At 29.6% G+C, this 25,020-nt stretch overlaps 1 protein-coding gene across 3 annotated transcripts in view; it reads right to left on the bottom strand.

Annotated features, from left to right (window-relative positions):
• Window positions 1-21,378, bottom strand: part of LOC148180577 (uncharacterized) — a 29,144-nt gene extending 7,766 nt beyond the window's left edge. For 2 of the 3 annotated variants that reach the window (XM_088043861.1, XM_088043856.1), the window contains exons 1-3: window positions 21,120-21,377; window positions 20,998-21,063; window positions 1,309-1,476 (exon numbers count right to left, since the gene is read on the bottom strand). In XM_088043861.1, coding sequence (XP_087899987.1) covers window positions 1,309-1,476; window positions 20,998-21,063; window positions 21,120-21,202 — 317 coding nt within the window. In that variant the 5' untranslated portion in view covers window positions 21,203-21,377. Of the gene's footprint in view, window positions 1-1,308; window positions 1,477-20,997; window positions 21,064-21,119 lie in introns of all 3 variants that reach the window. The other variant, XM_088043848.1, reaches the window with a different exon arrangement.
• Window positions 21,379-25,020: the final 3,642 nt, after the last annotated feature.

Here is a 25,020-nt window from a genome sequence, read left to right as displayed (position 1 = left end):
TTTTGGAAATTTTTATTTTCTAGGATGAGTAAAAAATTCAAAATTTTCGTTTATGCGCCGGAAGTCGGACAGTTTTAATGATAAAACAGTGAAATCGAGTGGATTTAATCCTCCCTAATTGGGGATTTAGTGTATCAAATTCCAAAATTGTAGAACTAAGGGTAAAAATTTTAGAATTTTTGTTTTCTGGAATGAGCAAAAAAATTCAAATTTTTCGATTTAGACACCGTAAGTCGGATAATTTTAACGATAAAACAGTGAAATTTGGAAGAGTTGTCCCCTCTTAATTGCAGATTTAGTGTACAAAATTACAAAATTTTGGACCAAAAATTACAAAATTTGGGAATTTTTATTTTCGATGATGAGCAAAATATTCTAAATTCTCGATTATGCACCGTGAATTGGTCAATTTTAGCGATAAAACAGTGAAACTTAGTGGACTCATTGCTTTCAAATTGCGGATTTAGAACACCAAATTTCAAAATTGTGAAACAAAAATTACAAATATTAAGAATTTTTTTTGAGATGGGCGAAAAAATCTTTTTTTTTATTTATGCGCTGTAAGTCGGACAATTTTTACAGCAAAAGAATGAAATTTGGTGGTCTTGTTCCTTCCTAAAAACATATTTAGTATACCAAATTACAACAATTTAGGGCAAAAAGTAACAATTTTGTAATTTTTATTTTTTTAGGATAAGCGAAAAATTCAAAAAGTTCCATTAAACTAAATTTTAATTGTAAACAGTGAAATTTAATGGACCCTTTCCTTCCTAAAAGCGTATTTAGTGCACAAAATTACAAAATTTGAAAACAAAAAGTACAAATTTTAGAATTTTTATTTTCTGAGATTTGCAAAAAATTCAAAATTTTTGATTACACGCCGTAAATCGTAAAATTTTGGCGGTAAAACAGTGAAATTTGACAGACTTGTTCCATTCTAGATGCGTATGCAGTGTACCAAATTACAAAATTTTAGAACAAAAAACAAAAATCCTGGAATTTTTATTTTCGAAAACGTCCTAAAAACTCCAAATTTTGAATTAACCTCCGTAAGTCGGACAATTTTAACGATAAAACCCTGAAATTTGGAGAAATTGTTCCTTCCTTGACACGGATTTACTGTACCAAATGATAAAATTTTAGAACAAACATTTTGAAATTTTTATTAATTTTATTAACCCTAAAATTTAAATTTTCCAAAACAAGGAAAAAATCCAAAATTTCGAATCAAACTTTTTAACTCGTAGTTAGACCGAGTCATAAAAATCCCACTACAACACCAGCGCATTACTGGTTGCCTACACTCACCCATCAACATTGGCACACGGATTCTCCCCCAGCCACAGATTCTTCAAATTGGGCAAATTCTGCAGAAAAACCACCTCGTTCAAATCCCTGATGTCATTCTGTCGTATGTACAACTCCTCCAGCCTCTTACAGAACTGGAAATCCACCAAACTGTTGATCTTATTTATACTGCAAATAAACAAACAGACGTACGTTAATTAACATATTACCTAATCGCTCCACGTTGTCATTTCCTTTTCAGAACGCACATAAAAAAAAAGAAAAACCTCGCCGGCCCACACACCTATTAGCAACGTTTCGGAATTGAGGCGTTGGCGGTTTTCCAGCGATCAAAAACGGGGTTTTTTAACACGCGGAAAATCGTCAATAAAACACGAGGAGTTAGCATGATCGATACTGAGGAAGGATGAGAAGACGAAAGACTACCGCGTGTGAAATCGATGAATTTGAGGTTGGTCGTGGGCCGCAAACTCCGAATATTGGATGGTGGCCGAATATTGGGTATGCGCCGTAATTCGGTCAATTTTAACGATAAAACAGCGAAATTTAATTAACTTGGTCCTTCCTAATTGGGATTTAGTGTACCAAATTACGAAAATTTTGAACAAAAAGTAAAAATTTTGACATTTCTATTTTCGAAGACGAGCGAAAAAAATCAAAATTTTCTATTATACCCCGTAAATCGAACAATTTTAACGATAAAACAGTGAAATTTGGTGGACTTGTTTCTTCCTGATTGCGGATTTAGTGTACCTAATTACAAAATTTTAAACCAAAAAGTACAAATTTTGGAATTTTTATTTGGTAGGATGAGCGAAAATTCAAAATTTTCTATTATAGGCTGTAAATAGGAAAATTTGAATGGTAAGACAGTGGAACTTGGTGTACTTATTCCTTTCAAGATATGTATTAAATGTATCAAATTACAAAATTTTTGAACAAAAATTATAAATTTAGGGAATTTTAATTTTCTAGGATAAGGAAAAAATTCAAAATTTTCGTTTATGCGCCGAAACTCAGCTATTTTTAACAATCAAACAGTAAAATTTGGTGGACTTGTTCCTATATAACTGAAGATTTGGTGTACAAAATTACGAAAATTTTGAACAAAAATTAAAAATTTTGAAATTTTTATTTTCGAAGACGAGCGAGAAATTCAAAATTTTCAAATATACCCCGTAAATTGGACAATTTTAACGATAAAACAGTGACTTTTGATGGACTTGTTCCTTCCTGATTGCGGACTTAGTCTACCAAATTGCAAAATTTTAAACCAAAAAGTACAAATTTTGAAATTTTAATTTGGTAGGATGAGCGAAAAATTCAAAATTTTCTATTATAGGGTGTAAATCGGAAAATTTGAACGGTAAGACAGTGAAACTTGGTAAACTTATTCCTTTCAAGAGATGTATTAAGTGTACCAAATTACAACATTTTTGAACAAAAATTACAAATTTTGGGAAGTTTAATTTTCTACAATTTGGGAAAAAATCAAAATTTTCGTTTATGCGCCGAAACTCGGCCATTTTTAACAATCAAACCGTGAAATTTGGTGGACTTGTTCCTTCCTAATTAGGGATTTTTGTGTACAAAATTTCAAAATTTTCAAACAAAATTTGACAATTATAGCATTTATTTTGTCTGAGATGAGCAAAAAATTACAAATTTTGTATTTTTACGCAGTAAGTCAAACATTTTTAACAGTAAAACAGTGAAATTTAGTGGACTTATTCCTTTCTAAATGTGTATTAAGTGTACCAAATTACAAAATTTTAAACCAAAAAGTACAAATTTTGAAATTTTATTTTGGTAGAATAAGCAAAAAAATTTAAAATTTTCTATTATAGCCTGTAAATCAGAAAATTTGAACGATTCGACAGTGAATCTTGGTGAACTTATTCCTTTCAAGATATGTATTCAGTGTACCAAATTGCAAAATTTTTGAACAAAAATTAGAAATTTTCGAACAAAAATTCAAAATTTTAGAAGTTTTAATTTTCTACGATTAGGAAAAAATTCAAATTTTTCAATTATGCGCCGAAACTTAACCATTTTTAACAATCAAACAGTGAAATTTGGTGGACTTGTTCCTTCCTAACTGGAGATTTAGTGTACCAAATTACAAAAATTTTGAACAAAAAGTAAAAATTTTGAAATTTTTATTTTCGAAGATGAGCAAAAAATTCAAAATTTTCAAATTATACGCCGTAAATCGAACAATTTTAACGGTAAAACAGTGAAATTTGATGGACTTGTTTCTTCCTGATTGCGGGTTAAGTGTACTAAATTACAAAGTTTTAAACCAAAAAGTACAAATTTTGAAATTTTTATTTGGTAGGATGAGCAAAAATTCAAAATTTTCTATTATAGGCTGTAAATCGGAAAATTTGGACGGTAAGACAGTGAAACTAGGTGAACTTATTCCTTTCAAGATATGTATCAACTGTACCAAATTACAAAATTTTTGGACAAAAATTAGAAATTTTGGGAATTCTAATTTTCTAGGATAAGAAAAAAAATTCAAAATTTTCCTTTATGCGCCAAAACTCGGGCATTTTTAACAATCAAACAGTGAAATTTGGTGGACTTGTTCCTTTTTATTAATTTTTTAATTTTTATTAATTATTACGACTAATTGTCAATTACTTGTTCATTAAAATACAATTAAACCTTTGAAATAAATAAATAAAAACAATATATTTTTGGGTCCTATTATTGGATATCCCATATTCGGATCTTTGATACCCATTATTGAATTATAGTTTTAGGAAACCTTTTTCAAGCATCAAATTGATGACAAAATACATATTTGCCGATAAAATAAAAATCGTGTATTTTTTTGTAATTTAAACGTATAGACAAAATAAACATTTTAAACTCAATATAAATAAAAATTTAATTGATTCAATTTAAAGGCAAGTATTTTCAATATATTTTTTTTAAAAGTGTCCAATATTCGGTGCTCTTCCCATAATTAAATGCGACAGAACGGACGAGTTTAATTGGAGGCGAAAGAGATGATTCTTTTACTTTCTCTGGATTTATAAACACGCGTAGTTTTAATTAGAGTAAGTGGAGTTTCACTGGAGATTTTCCGGCCGATGCCGATGAGTTGACACAGTGAAAGGCTCTCGATGGCTTATCTATGAATTTCGTGTTTTGGCTTCAGGAGGCTCAGACTTTCTATTTTTGCGTTGGTACGACTGATTTTTTTAAGGAACTTGTTGTCAACTCCGCCATCCTCGATTGATTTATCCGTGTCCTGCATTCGATGCAGTTCAAATAAAGTTATCGATTCCCTGAAAATACGTCTACATCGACACAATTTCACTTTCTGAATGTTTAATGGGTCATAACTCTGTTATTTGTGGTCGTACGTGGATTTGGAATCTGTGCGAAATTCTGCGTGAAATGAGCCATAAACGTAAGTTTGCTCCAAAAGTAAGCGAGTTAAGTTTTAGTAAAGTTTTAGTCGACGAAATCAAATGTTCGACTTCTGGAAAATCTAAGAACGAATTTTAAGACATAAAGTAGAAATTCAGGATTTTTTTTTGAGATGAGCGAAAAACTAAAAAATTTGTACGACGTAAGTCGGTCAATTTTAGCGATAAAACAGCGAAATTCGGTGGATTTGTTCCTTCCTAATTAGGGATTTAGTGTACTGAATTACAAAATTTTTGAACTAAAATAACAAATTTTGGGAATTTTTATTTCCTAGGATGAGCAGAAAATTCAAAATTTTCGTTTATGCGCCATAAATCAAACAATTTTAACGATAAAACAGTGAAATTTGGTGGTCTTCTTCCTTCCTAATTTGGAATCGAGTGTGCTAAAATACAAAATTTTCGAACAAAAATTACAAATTTTAAAAATTTTTAGTTCCTAGGATGAGCAAAAATTTCAAAATTTTCGTTTATGGGCCGTGAATCCGACAATTTTACCGATAAAATCGTGAAATTTGTTGGACTTGTTCCTTTCTAATTGGGGATTGAGTGTGCTAAATTACAAAAGTTTTGAACTAAAATTATGAATTTTGGGAATTTTAATTCTCTATAGGAAGAGGAAAAAATTAAAAATTTTCGTTTATGCGCCGAAAATCGGACAATTTTAACGATAAAACAGTGAAATTTGGTGAATTTGTTCCTTCCTGAGTGGGGATTTAGTGTGCTAAATTACAAAATTTTCGAACAAAAAATACAAATTTTGGGTAATTTTTATTTTCTAGGATGAGCAAAAAATTCAATTTTTTTTAAATATTACGCCGTAAATCGGAGAATTTTAACAGTAAAACAGTGAAATTCGGTGGACTTATTTCTTCCTAATTGGGGATTTAGTGTACCAAATTACAAAATTTTAGAACTAAAATTACAAATTTTGGGAATTTTAATTTTCTATAGGATGAGCAAAAAATTCAAAATTCTCGTTTATGCGCCGAAAATCGGACAATTTTAACGATAAAACAGTGAAATTTGGTGAGTTTGTTCCTTCCTGAGTGGGGATTTAGTGTGCTAAATTACAAAATAGAACGAAATAGAACAAAAATTACAAATTTCAGTAATTTTTATTTTCCAGGATGAATGAAAAATTCAAAATTTTCTTTTGCGTGCCGTAAATCGGACAATTTTAACGATAAACTGAAAATTTGTGAACTTGTTTCTTCCTAATTGAGGATTTAACATACTAAATTAGAAAATTTTGGAACAAAAATTACAAATTTTAGTAATTTTTATTTTCCAGGATGAATGAAAAATTCAAAATTTTCTTTTGCGTGCCGTAAATCGAACAACGATAAAACTGTGATAATTTGTGGACTTTTTCCTTCCTAATTGGGGATTCAATGTACTAAATTACAAAATTTTTGAACAAAAATTACACATTTTGGGATTTTTTTTTCCAGAATGAGCAAAAAACTCAAAAATTTCGTTTATGTGCCGAAAAATCGGACAATTTTAGCTATAAAACAGTGAAATTTGGTGAACTTCTTCCATCCTAATTGAGGATTGAGTAGACCAAATTACAAAATTTTGAAACAAAAAGTAAAAATTTTAGAATTTGTTTTCTTGAGATGAGCGAAAATTTCAAAATTTTTAATTGTCACCCGTAAATCGAACAATTTAAACAGCAAAACAGTGAAATTTAGCAAACATGTTCCTTCTTAATTGGGGATTTAATGTACCAAATTACAACATTTTTTAACAAAAATTACAAATTTTGGGAATTTTTATTTCCTAGGATGAGCAAAAAATTCAAAATGTTCGTTTATGCGCCGCAAATCGGACAATTTTAACACTAAAACAATGAAATTTGGTGGATTTATTCCTTCCTAATTGGAAATTTAGTGTCCCAAATTTTGGAACAAAAGTTACGAATATTGAGAATTTTAATTTTCTAGGATGAGCATAAAATTCAAAATTTTCGTTTATGCGCCGTTAATCGACCAATTTTAGCGATAAAACAGTGAAATTTGGTAGACTCGTTTCTTACTAATTGGGAATTTAGTGTGCTAAATTCCAAAATTTTAGAACAAAAATTACGAATTTTGGAATGTTTGATTTTCTAGGATCAGCAAAAAATTTAAAATTTTCGTTTAGCACCCAAAGTCGGTCAATTTTCCCGAGAAAACAGATGAGAAAATTGATGGACTTGCGCCTTTCTAGATGAGAATTTAGTTTGTTAAATTACAAAATTTTAGAAGAAAAATTACAAATTTTAGGATTTTTTTCTTGATATGAGCGAAAAATTCAAATTTTTCGATTAAGACACCGTAAATTGGACAATTTTGACTTGTGCCTTTCTAGATGAGAATTTAGTTTGCTAAATTACAAAATTTTAGAAGAAAAATTACAAATTTTAGGATTTTTTTCTTGATATGAGCGAAAAATTCAAATTTTTCGATTAAGACACCGTAAATTGGACAATTTTGACTTGTGCCTTTCTAGATGAGAAGTTAATTTGCTAAATTACAAAATTTTAGAAGAAAAATTACAAATTTTAGGATTTTTTTCTTGATATGAGCGAAAAATTCAAATTTTTTGATTAAGACACCGTAAATTGGACAATTTTGACTTGTGCCTTTCTAGATGAGAATTTAATTTGCTAAATTACAAAATTTTAGAAGAAAAATTACAAATTTTAGGATTTTTTTCTTGATATGAGCGAAAAATTCAAATTTTTTGATTAAGACACCGTAAATTGGACAATTTTGACTTGTGCCTTTCTAGATGAGAATTTAATTTGCTAAATTACAAAATTTTAGAAAAAAAATTACAAATTTTAGGATTTTTTTTGATATGAGCGAAAAATTCAAAATTTTCGATTAAGACACCGTAAATTGGACAATTTTGACTTGTGCCTTTCTAGATGAGAATTTAATTTGGCAAATTACAAAATTTTAGAAGAAAAATTACAAATTTTGGGATTTTTTTTCTTGATATGAGCGAAAAATTCAAATTTTTCGATTAAGACACCGTAAATTGGACAATTTTGACTTGTGCCTTTCTAGATGAGAATTTAGTTTGCTAAATTACAAAATTTTAGAAGAAAAATTACAAATTTTAGGATTTTTTTTTCTTGAGATGGGCGAAAAATTCAAATTTTTCTATTAAGACGCCGTAAGTCGGTCAATTTTATCGGTAAAAGTGTGAAATTTGATGACTCCTTCCTTCTTAGATGCGGATTTAGAGTACCAAATTACAAAATTTTGGCACAAAAATTACGACTTTTGGTAATTTTAATTTTCTACGATGAGCAAACAATTCAAAATGTTTATTATTGATATAATTTTGCGTAAAATAAGCTATAATAACGCAATTTTACTCAAAAAATTTATCAACCTCAAAACTTTAACATAATCATTTCTCATGATTTTTTCCAAAAAAAACTTTTCGACTTTTGGAAAATCTAAGAACGAATTCTTAGCTAAAAAATAGCGAGAAAAACGATGGCGCAAACTTTTTCTTTCTATCCGTCGCAATTTGGAAAAAAACGATGCGTTCCGTTAGCCTCGTTAAAACTGTAAAGAATTTTCGCCACGAATATCCTCAATTCTCGTGATCCTCTGTGACGTCTTCGGATGAAGAAGTCCGTGCAGGTAAAACCTGTGCTTCCGTTAAAAATCCACGATAATGGAAGACCTCTTCACGCGTGGCCAAGCGCAGATCGTGAGAAAATTTCCTTGGAAATTCTACAATGCTTTCTTTAAAAACGTTTCGACGGAGCGGAAACGGCGAGCTCTGTTTTAATTAATTGGACGGGAAACAACCGGAAAAGTTGCATCAGTGTTGCCAACGTTTCGTCGAAAGTCACCACACGACACACTGATTGATGAATGATTTGCTTTTAGAAATTACGCGAGGATTTTAGTGCGATTATTATTGCTTCCGTTATTTTATTTATTAAACATTCTCCAGATGTTCGTGACTGAGATTTTTACGACACACGAAGTGTGTGCGGCTGATTGATGTTTAAAGTGTTAGGAGTCGGTGGAAATGGAGATAATTACTGCGTAAACAAGTGATTGAATGAAAAGTAGTCAATCATTTCAAAGAGATTCGGGCCGACATGACAATTGTACGTAATTTGGGCGTGAGAGATGCAGGAAGCATAAGTAGAAAGAAAGTGTAAACGAATTTTGAAGAAACGCGTGATTTCCAATTCTTAAAATTAGATCCAATCAATTCAAGAAAATTTTTGAGAAATCTCTCCAAACATTGAGAAAATTCGAATTAACAGAAGGAATATCCAAAAAATTTGAATGGACTAAATAAAACAAATTTTGGAAATTTTCATTTTGAAGACGAGACAAAATTTCGCCAAATTTGGGACTTTTAATGCGGAAACAATGAAATTTGGCCAAGTTGTCACTATTAGTTTGTTTTTCAACTGTGCCAAACTACAGAAATATAGAACAAAAATTACAAGTTTTTTAATTATTTTTTTGGGGGGATACAAAAATTTTCAAAATTCTTATTATAAGATCGGCTATTTTGGTAATTTTAATGCTATCGACATGAAATTTGGAGAGGTTGCTCTCCTCTACTTATTTTTCAACTGTGCCAAAATTCACAATTATAGTACAAAAAAGACAAATTTTGGAAATTTTTATTTCGAAAACCAGTCAAAATTTCGCCGAATTTTTTGCTAGAACACGTAATTTTCGTACTTTTAATGCTGGAACAACGAAATTTGGCGAAGTTCGCCCTCTTAGCTTGTTTTCCAACTGTGCCAAACCACGAAATTATAGAACAAAAAACAAAAATTTTGGAAATTTTCAAAATTCTTATAAGGTGTGCCATTTTCGTAATTTTATCGACATGAAATTTGGAGAGGCTGCTCTTCTCTATTTATTTGTTAAATGTGCCAAAATACACAATTATAGCACAAAAAAAGAAATTTTGGAAATTTTTATTTCAAAGACGCGTCAAAATTTCGCCAAATTTCTTGTTAGAACCTGTGATTTTTGTACTTTCGGCGCTAGAACAATAAAATTCAATCAATCTTAACCTGTTCTTCAACTGTGTCAAAGAAAAAAATTATTGAAGCAAAAAGACAAGTTTTGGATTTTTTTTAGAAAAATTAAAAAAAAATCCATATTTTAATTATAAGGTTAGTCATTTTCGTAATTTTAATGATACAGACACGAAATTTCGGAAAGTTGCTATTCTCTATTTATGTTGTAAATGTGTCAAGAACACAATTAAAGCACAAGAAAGAATTAGAAATTTTCATTTTGAAGGCGAGTCAAAATGTTGCCACTTCTTTGTTACAAGCTGTAATTTTATAGTACTTTTAATGCTGAAACAATGAAATTTAGCAGAGGTATCATTATAAACTTGTTTTTCAACTGTGCCAAAGTACAAAATTATAGAACGAAAAAGACAAGTTTTCGAAATTTTTATTCTAAAGAGGATGCAAAAATATTCAAAAGTTTTATTATAAGGTCTGTCGTTTTAGTAATTTTAATGCTACAATCATGAAATTTGGAAACGTTGTTCCTCTCTACCTATTATTCAACTGTGCCACAGATCACAATTATAACACAAAAAATACAGATTTAAGAAATTTTAATTTTGCAAACAAGCCAAAATTTCGCCAATTTTTGTTAGAAGCTGAAAGTTTGGTACTTTTATTGCTAGAACAATGAAATTTTGGTCAGTTATCATTCTTAACCTGTTTTTCAACTGTGCCAAAGTACAAAATTATAGAACAAAAAACACAAGTTTTGGATTTTTTTTGGGACAATGCAAAAATTTTCAAAATTCTTATTATAAGATCGGCTATTTTGGTAATTTTAATGCTATCGACATGAAATTTGGAGAGGTTGCTCTCCTCTACTTATTTTTCAACTGTGCCAATTATAGTACAAAAAAAGACAAATTTTGGAAATTTTCATTTCGAAAACCAGTCAAAATTTCGCCGAATTTTTTGCTAGAACACGTAATTTTCGTACTTTTAATGCTGGAACAACGAAATTTGGCGAAGTTCGCCCTCTTAGCTTGTTTTCCAACTGTGCCAAACCACGAAATTATAGAACAAAAAACAAAAATTTTGGAAATTTTCAAAATTCTTATAAGGTGTGCCATTTTCGTAATTTTATCGACATGAAATTTGGAGAAGCTGCTCTTTTCTATTTATTTGTTAAATGTGCCAAAATACACAATTATAGCACAAAAAAAAAATTTTGGAAATTTTTATTTCAAAGACGCGTCAAAATTTCGCCAAATTTCTTGTTAGAACTTGTGATTTTTGTACTTTCGGCGCTAGAACAATAAAATTCAATCAATCTTAACCTGTTCTTCAACTGTGTCAAAGAAAAAAAAATTATTGAAGCAAAAAGACAAGTTTTGGATTTTTTTTTAGAAAAATTAAAAAAAATTCCATATTTTAATTATAAGGTTAGTCATTTTCGTAATTTTAATGATACAGACACGAAATTTCGGAAAGTTGCTCTTCTCTATTTATGTTGTAAATGTGTCAAAGAACACAATTAAAGCACAAGAAAGAATTAGAAATTTTCATTTTGAAGGCGAGTCAAAATGTTGCCACTTCTTTGTTACAAGCTGTAATTTTATAGTACTTTTAATGCTGAAACAATGAAATTAAGCAGAGTTATCATTATAAACTTGTTTTTCAACTGTGCCAAAGTACAAAATTATAGAACGAAAAAGACAAGTTTTCGAAATTTTTATTCTAAAGAGGATGCAAAAATATTCAAAAGTTTTATTATAAGGTCTGTCGTTTTAGTAATTTTAATGCTACAATCATGAAATTTGGAAACGTTGTTCCTCTCTACCTATTATTCAACTGTGTCAAAGTTCACAATAATAGCACAAAAAATACAGACTTTAGAAATTTTCATTTTAGAGACGAGTCAAATTTTCGCCAATTTTTTGTTAGAACCTGTAGTTTTGGTACTTTTAATCCTGGAACAAAGAAATTTCGGGGACTTACTATTCTTAACTTGTTTTTCAACTGTGCCAAAGTGCAAAATTATAGAACTAAAAAAACAAATTTTGTAAATTTTTATTCTGCAAAAATTTTCAAAATTTTAATTATGTACTAAGCCTGTCAGTTTCGTAATTTTAATACTAGAGACATGAAATTTGGAGAAGTTGCTCTTTTTTACCTATTTTTCAACTGTGCCAAAGTACACAATTATAGCACAAAAAAGACAAATTTTGAAAATTTTCGTTTGGAAGACCACCCAAAATTTTGCCAAATTTTTTGTTAGAACCCGTAATTTTGATAGTTTTGATCGTGGAACAATGAAATTAAGGACAATTGTCAGTCTTTACTTGTTTTTTAACTGTACCAAGGTACAAAATTATAGAGCAAAAAACACAAGTTTAGGAAATTTTTATTCTCTCTGAATTTGGAGAAAATGAGAAAAACCACAGAAAATATCCAAAAAATGTGAAGAAACCAAATAAGTAGGAGAATATTTTATTTTTTATTATGTAGACATCAAAATATCGCTCAGATCGTAAATAAAATTCTTCCTTGACAAGAATCAAATATTTATTTCTGCACCAATTCGACCATGAATGAATCGATTTCCTTAAAAATTAATAATAAACGTGTCATCAATTAAATTTCCAATCGTAGATGGCGTTGAGAAAAAGTTCATGTCGTAACTAACACCATCGCAGCCGTTTTGACCAATGAAACACAAACATTTGAGAGATTTGACAGTTTTCGAGCAAGAAGCCGATGCACGTTAAAAACTCAAGGCCTACCTAGAATGAAAATCTAATTATAATTAATCAGTAAATAATCACATCAACTCGAGAGGCTTTAAAATCTGAAAAATGTTGGTATCCCTGCTTACCAAAAAAAGAACACGAATTTCGCCTTATAAATCCGCTGAGATTATTTGTTTTACTACAAGTCGAGGTCATCCAGTTCGGTAATGTAATTATAATGTTATCTGCAATTCATCATAAATATGCATAATTTTTTTTGTTAAAAGAATGTTGCAAATAGAACGCTGTTCTTAGAGCTTTAGAAAAACATTTTTCCTCATAACGTGGCATTGCTCCACGCGACCTCCATTTCGTTTTTTAAATAAACAGAGCCCCATAAAACCACCAAAACCAAACAAAAATAAAAGTGCCCTAATTCACTACTCATTATTTATTAAAGCACAATATTGACTTTAGATATTGAAAACCCATTAAAATATTGACTTTACCCATAAGTCGCGCCTTGTTCGAATCGCGATCCTACTCAATTATTTATTTTTTTAAGTACACCTGTATATAAATAAAACCGGTGCCAAAGGTGGATCACAACCGAATATTTGATCCAATTGCAATGAGAGAATTTTTAGACGAGCCCCCGACCCAGTACCCTCGAAATTATTCAATTTGTTATCGAAGGTTAATAAAATTATGTTGACATTGATTTATTATTAAGAAGCACAATCAATAAACGCCCAATTTAATAAAACTATGACCGAAATGGGAATAAAAAAGGATGATAAAAGAGAAAATTAAGTTCGTAACAGAGTTGTTATGGCGGAATGGGAAATAAATGGGCTAATGAAGTAGAACTTCGGTCAATTTAACGACGGTTCTGTCGTTTGGAACGGTCAATTAAGGTGTACATAAATTTGGTAGTTTTAATATTGCGCCACAAGTTGGGAATTATAGAAGAAAAAAACAAGTTTTTGGAAATTTTCATTTTTAGAAGGATGCAAACATTTTAAGAATTTTAATTCTGAGGAAAAAGAACTGCCAGTTTCGTAATTTGTATGCTATAAATTTCTTCTCTTCCTGTTATTCAACTGTACCAAAATACAAAGCTATAGAAAAAAAATACAATTTTTGGAAAATTTTATTCTTCGGAAGATGTAACATATTCAAAATTTTAATTTAATATCTGCCATTTTCGTAATTTTTATGCTATAGACATACAATTTGGGCAAGTTGCTCCTCTCTTCTTAATTTTCAACTGTACCAAAGTACACAATTATAGCTCAAAACAGACAAATTTTAGAAATTTTCGTTTTGAAGTCAAAATTTCGCCAAATTTTTTTGGTTAGAACCGGTAATTTTGAGGGTTTTAATGCTGGAACAATGAAATTTAGTTCAATTATCATTCTTAACTTGTTTTTCAACTGTGCCAACGTACAAAATTATAGAACGTAAAACACAAGTTGTGGATTTGTTTTTGGAAAATTTGAAAAGTTTTCAATATAAGGTCTGTCATTTTCGTAATTTCAATAATATAGACATAAAATTTGGGTAGGCTGCTCTTCTCTACTTATTCTTCAACTGTGCCAAGGTACACAATTATTGAATAAAACAAACTGAATGAAATTTGGCATAACTATCACTCTTAACTTGTTTTTCAACTGTGCTAAAGTATAAAATTATAGAGGCAAAAAGACAAATTTTGTAAATTTTTATTTTGAAGACGAGTCAAAATTTCGTCAATTTTTTGTTAGAATCTGTAATTTTAGTACTTTTAATGTTTTAATTTTAACAATGAAATTTAGAGAACTTATCAGTCTTGACATTTTGTTCAACTAAGCTAAAGTAGAAAATTATAGAACCAAATAAACAGGTTTTAAATTACTTTTTTGGAGAAATTCAAAAAATTTTCAAAATTTAAATTGTAAGGTCTGTCAGTTTCGTTATTTCAATGATACAGATATTTGGGGAAGCTGCTCACCTCTACTTATCTTTCAAATGTGCCAAAGTACACAATTATTGCACAAAAAAGACAAATTTTAGAAATTGTCGTTTTGAAGTCAAAATTTCGCCAAATTTGTTGTTAGAGCGTGTCATTTTAGCACTTTTAATGCTGGAACAACGAAATTTAGAAGAAGTATCATTTTAAACTTGTTTCTCAACGTGCCAAAGTACAAAATTGTATAACAAAAAAAAAACAAATTTTGGATTTTTTTTTGGGACAACTCAAAAATTTTCAAAATTTTAAATATAATGTAATTTTGGTAATTTTAATGATACAGATATGTAATTTAAGGAGGTTTTTCTACTCTACTTATTCTTCAAATGAAGTGCCAAAATACACAATTAAAGCACAAAAAAGACAAATTTTATAAATTTTTATTATGAAGACGAGCCAAAATTTCGCCAAAATTTTGTTCGTACCTGTAATTTTAGTACTTTTAATGTTGGAACAATGAAATTTAGCAGAGCTTAGCTTGTTTTTCAGATTTTTTTTAGAAAAATTCAAAAAATTTCAAAAATTAAATTTAAAGGTTTGTTATTTTCGTAACTTCAAAGATACAGACATGAAATTTTGGGAGGTTGCTCCTCTCTACTCTAAGTACAAAATTATGAAACAAAAAATACAATTTTTGTAAAAAAAATTTTTAGAAGGATCAAAAAATTTTCATTATAGGGTTGTCATTTTCGTAATTTTAATGCTACTGACATGAAATTTTGGGAGGATGCTCCTCTCTACCTATTATTCAACTACCCCAAAGTACAAAATTATGGAACAAAAAATACAATTTTTGTAAAACATTTTTTTAGAAGGATCAAAAAATTTTCAAAATTTTTATTATAGGGTTGTCATTTTCGTAATTTTAATGCTACTGAGATGAAATTTTGGGAGGTTGCTCCTCTCTACCTATTATTCAACAGCCCTAAAGTACAAAATTATGATACAAAAAATACAATTTTTGTAAAAAAATTTTTTAGGAGGATCAAAAAATTTTTAAAACTTTTATTATAGGGTTGTCGTTTTCGTAATTTTAATGCTACTGACATGAAATTTTGGGAGGTTGCTCCTCTCTACCTATTATTCAACTGCCCTAAAGTACAAAATTATGGAACAAAAAATACAATTTTTGTAAAATTTTTTTTTAGAAGAATCAAAAAATTTTAAAAATTTTTATTATAGGGTTGTCATTTTCGTAATTTTAATGCTACTGACATGAAATTTTGGGAGGTTGCTCCTCTCTACCTATTATTCAACTGCCCTAAAGTACAAAATTATGATACAAAAAATACAATTTTTGTAAAAAAATTTTTTAGAAGGATCAAAAAATTTTTAAAATTTTTATTATGGGGTTGTCGTTTTCGTAATTTTAATGCTACTGACATGAAATTTTGGGAGCTTGCTCCTCTCTACCTATTATTCAACTGCCCTCAAGTACAAAATTATGGAACAAAAAATACAATTTTTGTAAAAAAATTTTTTAGAAGGATCAAAAAATTTTAAAAATTTTTATTATAGGGTTGTCATTTTCGTAATTTTAACGCTACTGACATAAAATTTTGGGAGGTTGCTCCTCTCTACCTATTATTCAAAAGTCTCAAAGTACAAAATTATGGAACAAAAAATACAATTTTTGTAAAAAAAATTTTTAGAGGGATCAAAAAATTTTCAAAATTTTTATTATAGGGTTGTCATTTTCGTAATTTTGATACTACTGACATAAAATTTTGGGAGATTGCTCCTCTCTACCCATTTTTCAACTGTACCAAAGTACACAATGATACCCCAAAAAAGTCAATTTTCATTTTGAAGACCCCAAAAATTTCATCACTTTTTTGTTAGACCCCATAATTTCGACACTTTTAATGCTAGAACAAAGAAATTTCGGCGCGTTACTCTCTTAGGCGCGAAATTGAAATTAAACTAATTTGTTGGTTTCTTAGAACAAGCGTCAGAGCGCGGGTATTGCCTCTGAAGACACAAAAAAAATGAGCCAATTAGGTGATAATTGACTGCTGTCGTTTTGAAGTCAAAATTTAGCCAAATTTTTTGGTTAAAACCTGTAATTTTTTGACTTTTAATCCTGGAACAATGAAATTTAGTCAATTAACATTTTTAACTTGTTTTTCAACTGTGCCAAAGAACAAAATTATAGAACGGAAAACACAAGTTTTGGATTTTTTTTTGGAAAATTTGAAAAGTTTTCAATATAAGGTCTGTCGTTTTCGTAATTTCAATAATACAGACATTAAATTTAGGTAGGCTGCTCTTCTCTGCTTATTCTACAACTGTGCCAATGTACACAATTATTGCACAAAACAGACAAATTTTAAAAATTTTCATTTTCAAGACGAGTCAAAATTTCGCCAAATTCTCTAGTTAGAACCTCTAATTTTGGTACTTTTAAGGCTGAAACAATAAAATTTAGTGAAATTGTCACTTATAGCTTGTTTTTCAATTGTAGAAAAGTACAAAATTATAGAACAAAAAAAGACAAATTTTCGATTTTTTTTCTTAGGATGCAAAAATTTTCAAAAATTCGTCGTTTTCGTAATTTTTATGCTATGAACATAAAATTTGGGGAGATTGGTCCTGTCTTCTTATTTTTAAACTATGCAAAAAAACACAATTATTGCACAAAAAAGACAAATTTTCGAAATTTTTATTCTGAAAACAAGTCAAAATTTCCCCAAATTTTTTGTTAGGACATCTAATTTTAGCACTTTTAATGGTGAAACAATGAAATTTGGCATAACTATCACTCTTAACTTGTTTTTCCAACTGTGCCAAAGTAGAAAATTGTAGAACAAAAAAAACAAATTTTGGATTTTTTTTTGGGGAAACTCAAAAATTTTCAAAATTTTGAATATAATGTAATTTTGGTAATTTTAATGATACTGACATGAAATTTTGGGAGATTGCTCCTCTCCAACTATTATTCAACTGCGCCAAAGTACAAAATTATGGAACAAAAAATACAATTTTTGTCAAGATTTTTTTAGAAGGATCAAAAAATTTTCAAAATTTTTATTATAGGGTTGTCATTTTCGTAATTTTAATGCTACTGACATGAAATTTTGGGAGATTGCTCCTCTCTACCCATTTTTCAACTGTACCAATGTAGACAATGATACTCCAAAAAAGACAATTTTCATTTTGAAGACACCCCAAAATTTCATCACTTTTTTGTTAGACCCCATAATTTCGACACTTTTAATGCTAGAACAAAGAAATTTCGGCGCGTTCCTCTCTTAGGGGCGAAATTGAAGTTAAACCAATTTGTCGGTTTGTTAGAACAAGCGTCAGAGCGCGGGTATTGCCTCTGAAGACACAAAAAAATTGAGCCAATTAGGTGATAATTGACTGCTGTCGTTTTGAAGTCAAAATTTCGCCAAATTTTTTGGTTAAAACCTGTAATTTTTTGACTTTTAATCCTGGAACAATGAAATTTAGGTCAATTAACATTTTTAACTTGTTTTTCAACTGTGCCAAAGAACAAAATTATAGAACGGAAAACACAAGTTTTGGATTTTTTTTTGGAAAATTTGAAAAGTTTTCAATATAAGGTCTGTCGTTTTCGTAATTTCAATAATACAGACATTAAATTTAGGTAGGCTGCTCTTCTCTGCTTATTCTACAACTGTGCCAATGTACACAATTATTGGACAAAACAGACAAATTTTAAAAATTTTCATTTTCAAGACGAGTCAAAATTTCGCCAAATTCTCTAGTTAGAACCTCTAATTTTGGTACTTTTAAGGCTGAAACAATAAAATTTAGTGAAATTGTCACTTATAGCTTGTTTTTCAATTGTAGAAAAGTACAAAATTATAGAACAAAAAAAGACAAATTTTCGATTTTTTTTCTTAGGATGCAAAAATTTTCAAAAATTCGTCGTTTTCGTAATTTTTATGCTATGAACATAAAATTTGGGGAGATTGGTCATGTCTTCTTATTTTTAAACTATGCAAAAAAACACAACTATTGCACAAAAAAAACAAATTTTCGAAATTTTTATTCTGAAAACAAGTCAAAATTTCGCCAAATTTTTTGTTAGGACATCTAATTTTAGTACTTTTAATGGTGAAACAATTTGGCATAACTATCACTCTTAACTTGTTTTTCAACTGTGCCAAAGTAGAAAATTGTAGAACAAAAAAAAAACAAATTTTGGATTTTTTTTTGGGGAAACTCAAAAATTTTCAAAATTTTGAATATAATGTAATTTTGGTAATTTTAATGATACTGACATGAAATTTTGGGAGATTGCTCCTCTCCAACTATTATTCAACTGCGCCAAAGTACAAAATTATGGAACAAAAAATACAATTTTTGTCAAGATTTTTTTAGAAGGATCAAAAAATTTTCAAAATTTTTATTATAGGGTTGTCATTTTCGTAATTTTAATGCTACTGACATGAAATTTTGGGAGATTGCTCCTCTCTACCCATTTTTCAACTGTACCAATGTAGACAATGATACTCCAAAAAAGACAATTTTCATTTTGAAGACACCCCAAAATTTCATCACTTTTTTGTTAGACCCCATAATTTCGACACTTTTAATGCTAGAACAAAGAAATTTCGGCGCGTTCCTCTCTTAGGGGCGAAATTGAAGTTAAACCAATTTGTCGGTTTGTTAGAACAAGCGTCAGAGCGCGGGTATTGCCTCTGAAGACACAAAAAAATTGAGCCAATTAGGTGATAATTGACTGCTGTCGTTTTGAAGTCAAAATTTCGCCAAATTTTTTGGTTAAAACCTGTAATTTTTTGACTTTTAATCCTGGAACAATGAAATTTAGGTCAATTAACATTTTTAACTTGTTTTTCAACTGTGCCAAAGAACAAAATTATAGAACGGAAAACACAAGTTTTGGATTTTTTTTTGGAAAATTTGAAAAGTTTTCAATATAAGGTCTGTCGTTTTCGTAATTTCAATAATACAGACATTAAATTTAGGTAGGCTGCTCTTCTCTGCTTATTCTACAACTGTGCCAATGTACACAATTATTGGACAAAACAGACAAATTTTAAAAATTTTCATTTTCAAGACGCGTCAAAATTTCGCCAAATTCTCTAGTTAGAACCTCTAATTTTGGTACTTTTAAGGCTGAAACAATAAAATTTAGTGAAATTGTCACTTATAGCTTGTTTTTCAATTGTAGAAAAGTACAAAATTATAGAACAAAAAAAGACAAATTTTCGATTTTTTTTCTTAGGATGCAAAAATTTTCAAAAATTCGTCGTTTTCGTAATTTTTATGCTATGAACATAAAATTTGGGGAGATTGGTCATGTCTTCTTATTTTTAAACTATGCAAAAAAACACAACTATTGCACAAAAAAAACAAATTTTCGAAATTTTTATTCTGAAAACAAGTCAAAATTTCGCCAAATTTTTTGTTAGGACATCTAATTTTAGTACTTTTAATGGTGAAACAATTTGGCATAACTATCACTCTTAACTTGTTTTTCAACTGTGCCAAAGTAGAAAATTGTAGAACAAAAAAAAAACAAATTTTGGATTTTTTTTTGGGGAAACTCAAAAATTTTCAAAATTTTGAATATAATGTAATTTTGGTAATTTTAATGATACTGACATGAAATTTTGGGAGATTGCTCCTCTCCAACTATTATTCAACTGCGCCAAAGTACAAAATTATGGAACAAAAAATACAATTTTTGTCAAGATTTTTTTAGAAGGATCAAAAAATTTTCAAAATTTTTATTATATGGTTGTCATTTTCGTAATTTTAATGCTACTGACATGAAATTTTGGGAGATTGCTCCTCTCTACCCATTTTTCAACTGTACCAAAGTAGACAATGATACTCCAAAAAAGACAATTTTTATTTTGAAGACCCCCAAAATTTCATCACTTTTTTGTTAGACCCCATAATTTCGACACTTTTAATGCTAGAACAAAGAAATTTCGGCGCGTTACTCTCTTAGGCGCGAAATTGAAATTAAACTAATTTGTCGGTTTGTTAGAACAAGCGTCAGAGCGCGGGTATTTGCCTCTAAAGACACAAAAAAATTGAGCCAATTAGGTGATAATTGACTGCTGTCTGGGGTCAGTAACCCAAACCCGTATAAGTCCATTCTTTTCTGTTTGTATTTCCGCAATGGGATGAGCGCCTAATTAACATTTCTTTCGGCCATTTCCATGAGATAATAACAATAACAATAACGATTAAGGGACGAAGACTAGCAGAACTAAAAGAAATGAAGACAAAAACGAAGAAAAAGGATATGTGAAGAATCACCCTCGAAGAGCCCCCGCGTGGGCTCCCACCGTCCTTGCCTTCAGAAGCACACCTTATAGGGCATTCCTCGTCCACGCTGCCCACCTGTGACTCACCTTTCATCATTTACTTTACACGCATTCCACCTCTCTCTCTCAACTTGTAAACACGAACCAAAGCGGATGTTGTAACGACAGGTGTAAGCAAATCGTACGTGAACTCGCGAGAATTCCAATCAAACCTGAAGGAAATTACCTCAAAGACAACACCTCCACCGACGGCATCTTCCTCAGGAGGGAAACGTCGACGAGCTCGCTGCCCCTGCAAGCAAAGAAGAACAAAACAAACAATGAGAAAACAGTTGGAAAGGAACGTACCAGCAGTTGAGTCGCTTGATTTTCCCTAAATCTGAGATTTTCGTGCGGGCGATGACCATCTCTTCGGTTAGGCGTTTGGCCATTTTGGGGGTTCACTTGACACGGGTTTTTATTAAGACGCGAACTGGGATTGAGGGATGTTTATTTACATTGTTGATATTGCACTTATATTTTAACAACAATTTGATCGACCGTCACGTACGAAGATCACGGTTGAACTGAAATGTCAGATTGTCGTGGGAGGAGTGACGTTTGGATGTAAACAACGCAGGCGCTGGAGGCGAGTACCAACGTAAAACTGGGGATTTTGGCGTTGCGGAGATTTTCTATTTCCACTTGACTTGTGAATTGATCGTTTTTTCTATTTTCTTCTCTAGGTTTGGAGGATTTTGGGCATTTAAACGAGTCCAAAGCGAGAATCCTAGGAAGTGTTGGACTCCCAAAGATGCCGATGAATCCTATAAATTCCTGGAGAGACCTGAACAACTTACAGAAGTCCGGTCAGTCCTGAAGATTTCTGAGGAATTTGAAAAAGTTTTACGGAATTTCGGAGAATCTTTAAAATCGTGGAGAATTCTGAGGAGCTCTTGAAGATTGTAAAGAATTTCAGAAAAACAATTATTTCAATTACAAAAATTCAGGCCTAAAAACAGTCGTTTAAAAAAAAACAAGAAAAATATTTTACCATTTTCTGCCAAATTCTGTAACTTCCGTATTTTAAGTCGTACAGCAACGAAATTTGGAGAAAATAATATTAATTATACGTTTATTAACTCTGCCAAATTACAAAATTGTAGGACTCAAAACAAAAATTTTACAAATTTTTGAAAATTTTGTTTTGAAATTTGCAAAATATTTTTTTATTTTCTGCAACATTTTGTAACTTCCGTATTTTAAGTCGCAGTACAATAAAATTTAGAGGCGATACTATCTAAGATTCGATTATCAACTGTGCCAAAATACAAAAATTTCGGAATAAAAAATTATAAAAACAGAAATTTTAGAAATTTTTGTTTTGCAATTTGCAAAATATTTTTTGTCATAGCTTTCGTATTTCAAACCGTAAAACAATGAAATTTGGAGAAGTTACTACCTAAAGTCCGGTTGTTTCCTGTGCCAAATTACAAAATTTTCGGACTAAAAACAGAAATTTTAGAATTTTTTTTTTAGAATTTGTATAATTTTCCAACCATTTTCTGTTAAATTCCATAACTTCCGTATTTTAAGTTGTAGAACCATAAAGTTTGGAGGAATTACTGTTTAAGATATGTTTATAAATCATGCTAAATTACATAATTTTTGGACTATTAACACAAAGTTTAGAAATTTTGGAAACTTTTATTTTGAAATTTGCATAATTTTGCTACTATTTTCTGTCAAATTCCGTAACTTTCGTATTTTAAGTCGTAGAATAATGAAATTTGAAGGAGTAACTATTTAGGATACGTTTATTAACTGTACCAAATTATAAAATCTTAGGACTAAAAACAGAAATTTTAGAAATTCTCGTTTTGAAATTTGAAAAATTTTCCTACCATTTTTTAAAGTGCCGTAACTTGCGTATTTTTAAGGCGTAGAGCAATGAAATTTGCAGAAGTTACGACTTAAAATACGTTTCTTAACCGTGCTAAATTACAAAATTTTAGGACCAAAACAGAAATTTTAGAAATAGTTTATTTGAAATTTGCAAAAATTTTCCGACACATTCGTTATTTTAAGGCGTAGAATAATAAATTTTGGAGGAGTTATTGTTTAAGATACGTTTATAAATCATGCTAAATTATATAGTTTTAGAACTAAATAGACAAATTTTAGAAATTTTTAATTTGAAATTTGCAAAATTTTTCAGCCATTTTCGGGTAAATTCCGTAACTTCCGTATTTTAAGTCGTAGGAAAATGAAACTTAGTGAAGATACTATTTTAGGCACCTTTATAAACTGTGCCAAACTACAAAAGTTTTGGACTAAAAACAGAAATTTTAAAAAAATTTGTTTTCAAATTTGCAAAAGTTTCCAACCATTTTCTGATAAATTTCATAACTTCCGTGTTTTAAATCGTAAAATAATGAAACTCGAAGGAGATGCTATTTAAGATACGTTTATTAACTGTGCTAAATTACAAAACTCTAGGACAAAAAACTGAATTTTTAGAAATATTTGGTTCGAAATTTGCGAAATATTTTTACCATTATCTATTAAAATACTGTAGCTTTCGTATTTCAAACGGTAAAGCAATGAAATTTGGAGAAGTTACTACCTAAAGTTCATTTATTTCCTGTGCCAAATTACAAAATTTTTGAACTAAAAACAGTAATTTTAGAAATTGTTGTTTTGAAATTTTCAAAATTTTTCTACCATTTTCTGATAAATTCCATTACTTTCGTATTTTAAGTCATAGGATAATAAAATTTGGAGGAGTTACTATTTAAGGTATCTCTATAATTCGTGCTAAATTACAAAATTTTTGGACTAAAAACAGAAGTTTTAGATTTTTTTTTAATTTGCAAAATATTTTTAGTATTCACTGCTAAATTCCGGTAATTTCCGTATTTTCAGTGGCAGAACAATGAAATTTGAAGGAATTACTACTTAAGGTATGTTTAATAACTGTGTCAAATTACAAAATTTTTGGACAAAAACAGAAATTTTAGATTTTTTTTTTTGAAATTTGCAAAATATTTTTAATATTCACTGCTAAATTCCGTAACTTTCGTATTTTAAATCGTAGGATAATGAAACTCGGAGGAGATACTCTATAAGACACGTTTATAAACTATGCCAAACAACACAATTTTTGGACTAAAAACAGAAATTTTAGAAATTTTTGGTTTGAAATTTGCAAAATATTTCTGCCATTTTCTGGTAAATTCCGTAACTTCCGTATTTTAAACCGTAAAATAATGAAACTTGGAGGAGATGCTATCTATGATACGTTTATTAACTGTGCTAAGTTACAAAATTTTAGGACTAAAAACAGAAATTTTAAAAATTTTTGTTTTGAAATTTGCAAAATAACCATTACCATTTTCTACAAAACTCTGTAACTTCCGTATTTTAAGTCGCAGAACAATTAAATTTTAAGAAAATACTATTCACGATACCTTAATCAACTGTGCCAAATTACAAAACATTAGGACTAAAAACAGAAATTTTAGAATATTTGTTTTGCAATTTGCAAAATATTTTTACCATTGTCTACTAAAATGCCGTAGCTTTTGTATTTCAAACTGTAAAACAATGAAATTTGGAGAAGCTAAGCTACTACCTAAAGTCCGTTTATTTCTTCTGTAAAATTAAGAAATTCTAAGACAAAAATCAGAATTTTTAGAAATTTTTGGTTTGAAATTTGCAAAATATTTTTACCATTCTGGAAAATTCTGTAACTTCCGTCTCTTAAGTCGTAGAACAATGAAATCCGGAGGCGTTATTATCTAAGATACGTTCATTAACTGTGCCAAGTTACAAAATTTTAGGATTAAAAACAGAAATTTTAGAAATTTTTGTTTTGAAATTTGTAAAATATTTTTACCATTTTCTTCAAAATTCTGTAACTTTCGTATTTTAAATCGTGGAACAATAAAATTTGGAGAAAATAATATCTACGATATGTTGATCAACTGTGCGAAATAACAAAATTTTAGGACAACGAACAAAAATTTTACAAATTTTCGTCTTGAAATTTGCAAAAGATTTTTACCATTTTCTACTAAAATGCCGTAGCTTTCGTATTTTAAACCGTAGGACAATGAAATTTGGAGTAGATACTACTTAAGATACGTTTATCAACTGTGTCAAAATACAAACGTTTCGGCCTAGAAATAGAAATTTTAAAAATTATGGTTTTCAAATTTGCAAAATTTTCCAATCATTTTCTGATAAATTCCGTAACTTCCGCTTTTGA

Source organism: Gnatocerus cornutus, chromosome 1, assembly GCF_029298725.1.
Source record: "Gnatocerus cornutus isolate USDA-ARS CGAHR chromosome 1, icGnaCorn1.1, whole genome shotgun sequence".
NCBI lineage: Eukaryota > Metazoa > Arthropoda > Insecta > Coleoptera > Tenebrionidae > Gnatocerus > Gnatocerus cornutus.
The sequence above is the reverse complement of the archived record's forward strand: the minus strand, read 5'-3'. Positions and strand labels throughout refer to the sequence as shown.